The sequence below is a fragment of the Sitophilus oryzae genome, unplaced genomic scaffold (assembly GCF_002938485.1).
Source record: "Sitophilus oryzae breed Bouriz unplaced genomic scaffold, Soryzae_2.0 scaffold_178_pilon_pilon, whole genome shotgun sequence".
NCBI lineage: Eukaryota > Metazoa > Arthropoda > Insecta > Coleoptera > Curculionidae > Sitophilus > Sitophilus oryzae.
The window spans coordinates 591,183-600,662 of record NW_022146490.1 but is presented as its reverse complement, the minus strand read 5'-3'; the positions used below and the strand labels follow the sequence as shown (position 1 = coordinate 600,662).

Genomic DNA, 9,480 nt, shown 5'->3' with positions numbered 1-9,480 from the left:
ATTTGTCTGAATTAGATCCGCATTAATTTCCTTTCGTATATCATTAGGTTAAAACGGTCTGTTGACATTTCTAAATAGACCCACCTCAAACCAAAAACCTCAGCTTATACGCCAAGATTATTGCTAAACCCCTCGGATATCATTAGGTATGAAAAGTCCTCGAGGCATTCTCTATCCAGTAGATATAGAGTATCTAAGCCTCTTAATTGGAATAAATTATATCGTAAAAGGGTTAAAATAATATAATCGATTACTTTTGAAACATTTATTTAAACCCTATGATTAACTTTACATATAAATTACTTTTAGTTTGTTTAAAGTAAGTTATAACGTGATTGTAGTGTATTTCAAATAAATACAAGCAGCCTAGATTATTAAATTTTATTTATATCTCATTTCTAATTATTTTAATATTTTTGGGTTATTTCTGTCACCACAATCGTCTAAAATATACATATAGGACATTTTATTACTGATAATGTTGATATATTTACTTCAAAATAAATAATCTAATAAATAAACATAATTTTAAGTATATACAGGGTGTTTCATAAAACATGTGCCATCTCTCGCGGGGAGATTCACTTAAAAATAAGATTTATTTTTTATATCAACATAGGTCCAATTCCGCTTTGTTTCGTCGCTACAGGGTGTTAGAGTTTTAATATTTTTTCGATTTATTATAATTTTCTAATTATTAATTAAGTACTTTTTGCGTGTCGAATGAAATTTTGAAGGTAAAAGTTACTATAAATGCGACACGTTTAGAGCTAAAAAAGTGTCGACATATTCCCCAGGGACGTGCATATGGATTATCACTGGAATATTTTTCTAACCAAAGCATGTACGCCACTGACTTTTTTTCTATAGTTACCGAAATAGTGTAAGCAGTTTAATGCCTTTTAAAAGTTGTCTCTTGATATTTTGTCGATTTCGGCCTCCTTGATGAGATAAACGTAATTTTATTAATTTGAAATGCATAGTTTTAGAGTTACAAGATATTTTTTTCTTAAATTAGTTTTTTTGTAATTAAATAAAATTCTTTTTTTATTTTACATTGCTGTAGGTTGGACCTAATAGTAATAATAACATAATAATATTTAATAATAAATTAAGTAAAATATACAATTTATTAATTTTATTTTAATTTTATTAATTGTGATGATAAAATTGCGTTTATCTCATCAAGGAGGCCGAATCCAACAAAATGTAAAGAGATAACTTTTAATTCGCATTAAACGGCCTACCCAAGTTTGATATCAAAAGAAAAAAATCAGTGGCGCACATATTTTTTTTAAATATTCCAGTGATAACCCACATGCACGTCCCTGATGAATTTATTGACACTTTTTTAGCATTAAAATAATGTAACACTTATAGTATTTTTTACACTCAAAATTTCATTCGAATCACTAAAAGTACTTAAATAATAATAAATCGATATATTATTAAGATTTTAACACCCTGTAGCTACGAAACAAAGCAGAATCGGACCTATGTTTATATGAAAAATAAATCTTATTTTTACCTAAGAAATCTCCCCACAAGAGATGGCACATGTTTTTTGAAACATCTTGTATAAGTTTGTTCTTAGCATACTCCATTGCTATGAACTCGCTGGAGAAGATATTCCATTTCTAGCAGTTGATTTTGCCTAATCACAGTAAATATAACTTCTCGAGTCTTGGGAAATAATTTATATAGACGCTCGTGGTTTAAGATCGATTAGACATGCTCAATATACCCCGATTTCAGTCTCTACGATCCATTCTAATTTGTATTAAGATAACATGAAGTAATATTCACAAAATTTAATAAAAATAACAGAAAAATCAGTTTCAATATCTTTCTTTTTGGGTGTATTTTGGCAGGCATGCAGCAAACGTGACTTTAACATCTGCAGATTTGTTCACCATCTTATTTTGCTGATTTCCATTATTCTCGTTTTGTCTATAGTCCATAAAACCTTGACCAGTCTCGTAATCCTCAAATTCGGCATTCGAGCAGCAACAGCAGCAAATTTTACACATAAAATCATTAATTTTTCTGAAAATATATATAGTTTGGCCCAAGTAAGTGTACAGAAAAGGGTTTAAAACACAGTTGAACAAATTCAAAGCTATAAACGAAAACCTCAAGTTCCATGCTATGCTGGCAGGTACTTCTTTTAACAAATTATAAAGCATAAACAGCCAGTGAGGCATTCTGCAGCCAATAAAAGCAAAAATAAGGACAACGACTATTTTGAACGTTCTCATTTTTCTTTCCATCTGAAGATTGCGTTTCTTCATGATGGATTTGATTCTAGGAACAGGAGATCTAACGGACGTAGTAGAGATATCAGTGACTTCTTGACATCTTTCGTTTGTTACTGGTTTTCTGTGACGCCAAATAAGTAAAGCAATTTTATAGTAGAACCAGAAAAACATAGAGATGACCGGAAAGAAGAACAATACGTTTATTGAGCTGTAGTAAGACAAAATTTCGGATTTGGTATTTGACGTTCCTGAACATAAGAACACATTTTCGTTGTTTACTACCAGAGGTATATAAAAGTAAAATGTCGACATGGGGTATGACATTCCTGAAATAATTTTTATGTTAGTAATATAAAAATTTATTATATTTTAGTTCTAAAATTACCTGCACAAACGAGCCATAAGGCTAACGCTCCAAGGAGGCAGTATAGTAGACCTGGATCCCATTTTTTACTAAAAGCATGGATTACGTTATGGTATCTATCCAGAGCTATCACGAAAAGTGCCAAGGAACTAGCAAAATTACCCAACACTTGTCCTACTGGTAAGTAATAACATAGAAACTCACCAAAAGGCTAAAAAAATAAAATAAATACTCCATTTAAAATATTTGATACTTTAGGAGAAAAAAATAACAATTATTATTAAACGGTAACTACCTAATCCAACGACATTACTTTTCTTTTAACAAAAAACAAAAAATCTTACTAAACTAATTTCTACATTGTTGTTTCGAGCTCGATCAAACAGTCACTGTTTGATCGATCACTGTTTGATCATACATTGTATGATCGAACTCGAAACAACAATGTAGAAATTAGTTTAGTAAATTTTAAAAGATTTTTTGTTTTTTGTTTAAAGAAAAGTAATGTCGTTGGATATGTATTTTAAAATTTCATAAAGGAAAAGTCCTTGTATTCCAATGTTATATGATGCTAGTTTTAAGGCCTTTTTGTGCAGAAGATATTTTTTTTTGCTAATTAACTCAGTCAAACTGTCCTGCTGATGAAAATCAAATTCTGGAAAGCTTGACAAATTTGAAAAAGTAGTTTTATTAGCCTGTGTGGTGATTATTGACTGCATCCTCAATTAAATTTTGAGTTTTTTTATGTAAATGAAAGATATGTAAATATACTATTCAACCAAAAAGTTACTTTCATAGATAAATCAGCATCAGCATCAAAGTTATAATTATCAAAAATTATAAATTAAATTTTGAAATTTCAAGTTTAACTGTTTTATATTTATGGTATTGATAACCTCTAAGTTATTATTATTATTTGCTTACCCATGTCATCAAAGGTTTAGAAAGAAGATCCAAGTTACTAGTAGCAAAGAGTACCACAGTCAGAAGATCGGATAAAGCCAGTGATATTATGCAAGTCTTTTGTAAATATTTATATTTCCTAAAAAACAAAGCCAAAAATTGTTTAATGTTAAATGTTTGGCAAATAAATTACCAAGAAATCAATTTAATGGTATAAAATTTTGATTGAAAATATGAATACAAGTATATTATTATGAAAGGTTTTCTAAAACATCTATTTATAAATACAAAATATTATACAGGGTGGTCCGAACTGTATTCAGGAAACTTCGGTAGCATATTCTGTAGATAAAAACAAGTAAAAAAGTTCTTATAAATATATGTCCTAAAATGCTTAGTTTCGGAGACACAGGGTGTAGAAGTTTCATTTTTATTTCGATTTTTTCTAAATAATTTCTGAAGTAACGTCAATATTTCCACCAAAGGTGTCTGGGAGTTTTTTGACATGAGAAATTTGATTTTCATGTTATTATGACTTCTACTTGTATAGGGCGCCACCTACATGTGCTTTAATTGATTTGAAGAGTAATAACTTTTTGTCCGTAAATGTATAGAACTACTGAGTGAAAAAAAAATACATTTTCGTAATTTTTTACGTAAAAAATGTCTCTAGATATTTAGTATGGAAATAGTCAATACATGTCATTATTGACAAAAAATAAACATGTTGAGTAGACAGTTATTTAACTAAAATGATAAATTTTGAAAATTTTTATTTTTTTAAATTAATCATAAAATTTTCTTCGAAAAAATGATGATTGATGCTGATTTGGCACAAAAACATTTCAAATTTATGATTTCAATCTATTAACTATTTAGTCAACTTATTTAATTTATGTCAGTGATGACAGGTATTGATAATTTCGATTTCAAATATCTCGAGAACTATTACTCATAGCGATTATTATTAAGAGACCTTTTTTACATTAAAACCGTCGTAAATGTATATTTTTTTACTTAGTAGTTTAATACAGGTACGGACGAAAAGTTATTACTGTGCAAACCAGTTAAAAATATAAAGGTGGCGCCATGTACAAGTAGGAGTCATATTGACATCAAAATCAAATTTCTCATATCAAAACTCCCAGATACCAAATTTCAGTCAAAAATTCATGTTACTTCAGAAATGATTTTGAAAAAAATCGAAATAAAAATGAAACTTCTACACCCTGTATCTCCGAAACTAAGCATTTTAGAACATACATTTATAAAATGTTTTTTACTTATTTTTATCTGCAGAATTTGCTGCAGAAGTTTCAGGAATACACTTCGGACCACCCGGTATATTTGGCATTTAAAAAAATAAATTGTTAAATAACGTGCTCTCTAACCGAATTTTGAACAAAAATATACTTCAGAATGTTAATTATATTTTATTTTAACGTTGGTTTACTTATTTGCATCATATGGCTGATTTTTTCAACGTTTTTGACCATTAGCTTATTCTCGTAGTAGCAAATTATGAATAAGTCTTTCATTTATAAGGCTGATCTCATTCCTGTTTTTTTTTCTCTATAATACTCAACTAAAGTTTAGATTTTTTTAATTTGGCTTGCTATAATAATAATATTTTTATAATACTTTCTTTTTTACATTATTTTTTTTTGTTTTTATACATCACGCGTCAATTCTTTATATTTAATAGTAAATAAATAATGCAATTACATTAATATTGGTAGATAATACTAATAATAATGTAATACTCTCACCTACAGATTACTGTCCTAATGACTATCAAGTTTCCAAAAACTGCAATTATAGATATTATCAATATAATCCAATAGTGTAAGGTTTTGTTTATTGTTATTACTTTTAGTATATAATCTGGTACCACCGTTCCATTATATCCATCAACCTAAATCAAAAATTATAAGAATATAATTAATTTCAAAAATAACACTGCGATAATTACCCAAACATTTATATACATATGTACATAGTGGATTTAAACTTTGATTACAATATAAAAAATACAATTTTCTATACATACAACAAATAATTAAGATAATTAAAAAAACTCTTTTAATATAATATGGTAGATAGAGTACGTAAAATATTAAAATTGGATTATCGCCATGTACTCCCAAAAGCATACACCAAAAATAAATTCAAATATTTCAGACTGTTAAATGCATTTGAAATCGTTAAATGAATATATGTTTTAAAATGATTTGAGTTACATCCAAAACCTTTGTGGACCAAAGCTTCATGTATTATTTAATTATGATAATATAAATATTCAATTCACAATAAATAAATAATGTTTGTGTATAATTTTAACCATGTCTAGATTATTGTTTATTTATAATAATTTTTATATGCAATATCTTCCATCGGTTGTTTTTTTAGGATGTACACAGTAATTTAAAAATGTGCTTTAAAATTAAAAAAATTACAAAGTTGGTGTATGATATCCAAAAGCATCTGGTCTATGTATTTATTTTTTGTGTCTTAGATTAGACTCTTTAAATAATAGCAAATATGATACTACGAAAACTATTTCTCCCTCGAATAAATTATAATAAAATAAGACATATATTTCATACTCTAGGTATTTTACCTTTGAACTGCCAGTTCCCATAGTTTCACGATCATTGGAAACACTAATCACTAATCAGTCAAAGCACAGTACAAACTGATTAATTATTAATAGCGCAAAAAAACAGAAGTTACAGAAAATCTATCGAGATACGTATGCGATATGTACAAATTTGCATGGTGCTTATTGGGCGTATCAGCTAACGATATTAAACATTCGTTTGCTTTACCAGATTTCCCTTTGTCACAATCCATTCCTATGAAAATATATACAGTATGTCCATTCAATATTTAAGCAACCTTCAGAACGTCAGTATTTAAATATACCAATGTGTATTTGTAAAAGGACTGGACCAGCAAAAGATTGAAAATAGATGGAGAATATCTGAACCATCTAAGATTCGCTGATGACATAGTCCTAATTGCCAATAGCCCTGAAGAAGTACAAGCTTAAATTAATGAACTAAATATAGCCAGCAATGGAGTGGATCTCAAAATGAATTTAGCAAAAACTAAAGAAATGTACAACGAACTAGTGGAAAGAAAAGACATTCTAATAAATAGCACAACAGTGGAAATAGTAGAAAAATATATACACAACGAAACTTATATGGAATCATCTATTATTTTTCATAATTTTTGAGGCGTATGAAAATTTTGTGTTTATGAATAAAACTTAGTCCTTACCAATGACTTTTAACAAAAAATATTCCATATAGCAATATAAAAAATCAGTTCCAAAATAAACAATATGATATTTTTCGGTTTCTGAAACAAAATTGAGATTTAAATTTTTAATGCCCAAACAGCACGAACAAAAAGAAAATTGATAATTTTAATATTACTTGTTGCCACCTCTAGCCCCTATGCAAGCTTCTATTCGCGCTGGCATGCTTATTAAATTATCAACGTTGTCTTGGGGTATGTTTTCCCATTCTGCTAATGCTGCATCAGTAAGCTGTGCAAGATTTCCTGGATTGTTTCGACGAGCTCTAACCCTTCTTTTGAGCTAGTCCCACAAGTGTTCGATAGGATTTAGATCTGGTGAACATGCAGGTCAGTCCAAAACTATGACACTTTCCGTTTCAAGACATTCTCTAGTCACTCTGCTGGTATGGGGAGGTGCACTATCGTACAAGAAGTTAAAATTATAACCAATTGCAGCTCTCCAAAGACTAACGATTGGGTCTAGCACCAAGTCAACCATATCTCCGACCCGTTAAAGTTTGTTGAAGTGGTAACAATGGAGTTTTTTCTCCCAGTATAATACCTCCCCAGAACACTATAGTTCCTCCTTTATATCTTGGTACAGATTTTGCAGCCTGAAGTAGCGCTCGTCTTTCTGGTCTCATCCGAAAAAAAGAATATTTTGCCAATTCTCAGTTGTCCAATTTTGATGTTGAAGGCATCAATTTAGCCGGTCAATTTTATTTTGCCGAGATAACTGTGGGATCCGTAACTCTCTCCTACTGTAAAATCCTCGAGCACAAAGCCTTTTTGTTATGGTTTCAACTAAAACGTTCACACCTGTAGCTGTCAGAAGTTGTCTTTGTAGCTCTGGATGAGAAACATTGAGATTTATTCTAGCACTTTGACCCGCAAGGCGGTCTTGTTGTTCAGTTGTGACTCTTTGACGACTTTGTCTGGGCCTATCCTTGTGTGTTCCTAATTCCAAGTACCTTGCATATGTTTTCGATACAACACCCTGGGTAACGCCTACTATCTCTGATACGTCTGTTTGGAGCATTCCTTGTTCAGTGAGAGAAATAATATTTCCCCTCTGTACACCTGTTAATCCAACATAAAGCATTTTTTTATTTTTTGGATCGAATGAAAATTACCGGACAATCGTGATTTTACTACTGAACATAAAATTCAAAAGAAAATAAATTGCAGCAGTCGTTTATTCTTTATTATCATGTTTATTTACAACAAAAAGCCTTATCTTAAAGTCGTATACCAATTTTTATCCTTGCAAGAAATTTAGTCAGAAATAAAGAGTGATTCCATATAGGTTTGGTTGTATGTATATATTTGGGACAACTAATACACACCTCAGGATCAACCAGAGTACTACCAGAAATCAACAGCAGAATTAAGTTAGCATGGAGTACTTGTGGAAGAAACTCTTCTTCTTCTTTCTCAGCCTGGTTCCATCCAGTGTTGGATATAGGCCTCTTCTAGGTTTTTCCATGCTTCACGATGTCTAGCCAATCTTATCCATTGTCTTCCCGCCACTGCCCTGACGTCATCGACCCATCTCTTTTTTGGTCGGCCCACACTTCTTGTTGTTCCCCTAGGTCTCCATAGGACGACTTTTTGGGGCCATCGGTCTGGATCCTGTCTTGCCACCTATCCATTGCCACTTTAGACTTGCCACTCTTTTAACGACATCTATTAACTTTGTTTTTTGACGTATGTGCGTATTTTTTCCCTAATGGTGACTCCCAACATGATTCTTTCCATGGCTCTTTGTGCTACTCGTAGTTGTTCTGCTGTTTTTCGAGTAATTGCCATAATCTCTAAGCCATATGTAAGCACCGGTAGAATGCAGCTGTCGTAAGCCTTTTTCTTTAGGTTGATAGGCACCTTTCTATCCTTGAAAACATCGCTCATATTTCCAAATGCTACTCATGCCAAATGGATCCTGGAAGAAACTCAATAATATTCAAATCTAGAATGCCATTCTATCTAAAGAAGAAAACATTCAACCAATGTGTACTACCAGTTATAACATATGCATGTCCATCATAGGGAAACTGGAGGTCACACAACGTTCAATGGAACGAAATATGCTGGGAATAACCAAGAGAGACCGTAAAAGAATAGAGTGGATGTGGATATGACAAAAGACCCACGTAATAGATGTCATCCATAGAGTCAAATCCCTCAAAAGGCAATGGACAGGACACCTGGCATAGATACCTGGCACAAGAATAACAGCATGGTACCCACGAGGAATTAAAAAATCCAAAAGAAGACTAATTAGTGTTAATTTTTGACAAGTTTTGTGTCAATTTTTAGTAAATGACGCCTAGGGCCTGACCTCGCCAAAATAATCATAGATTGTCATTCCCCAGCCGCCTTTGACGCCGTTTTTTTTTCGATCATACGGTTGTTATTGTTTTACAACAATATTCCATTACATCGTTTATTTGCATATATGTTGGAAATTGTTATAGGTATATCCCTTTACCAAATATTGATATATCAATTATCTATTTATTAATTATTCGTTAATAACGTAATCATTCGTAACGATAACAATAAAAGTCATTATTCTGTGCCAGCATATGTTTAAACAGAGATAAAAAAAGATTAAAAATCTTATGATACTTTTTTGATTTGGCAAAAAAC

At 30.9% G+C, this 9,480-nt stretch overlaps 1 protein-coding gene across 2 annotated transcripts; it reads right to left on the bottom strand.

The window, feature by feature from the left end:
* Positions 1-1,502: 1,502 nt before the first annotated feature.
* LOC115882615 (somatostatin receptor type 5-like) lies at positions 1,503-6,305 on the bottom strand. Of its 2 annotated transcripts, none has more exons than XM_030900807.1 (5): positions 6,146-6,305; positions 5,295-5,440; positions 3,547-3,664; positions 2,644-2,833; positions 1,503-2,584 (listed from the first exon to the last, which is right to left on the bottom strand). In XM_030900807.1, exons 1-5 carry the CDS (start codon positions 6,164-6,166, stop codon positions 1,839-1,841), a joined length of 1,221 nt encoding a protein of 406 aa, XP_030756667.1. In that variant the 5' UTR covers positions 6,167-6,305; the 3' UTR covers positions 1,503-1,838. The 2 variants fall into 2 exon arrangements, with proteins under 2 accessions (XP_030756667.1, XP_030756668.1); XM_030900808.1 differs by lacking the exon at positions 6,146-6,305 and adding an exon at positions 5,498-5,604.
* Positions 6,306-9,480: the final 3,175 nt, after the last annotated feature.

Bases quoted from the DNA above. Each gene is read 5' to 3' on its own strand.
- LOC115882615 (XM_030900807.1), bottom strand. From the start codon at position 6,166: ATGGGAACTGGCAGTTCAAAG. The intron at 2,834-3,546 runs GTAAGCAAATAA...TTATTTTTTTAG, and splicing joins CTAAACCTTTGATGACATGG to CCTTTTGGTGAGTTTCTATG. The intron at 2,585-2,643 runs GTAATTTTAGAA...AAATTATTTCAG, and splicing joins CTTATGGCTCGTTTGTGCAG to GAATGTCATACCCCATGTCG.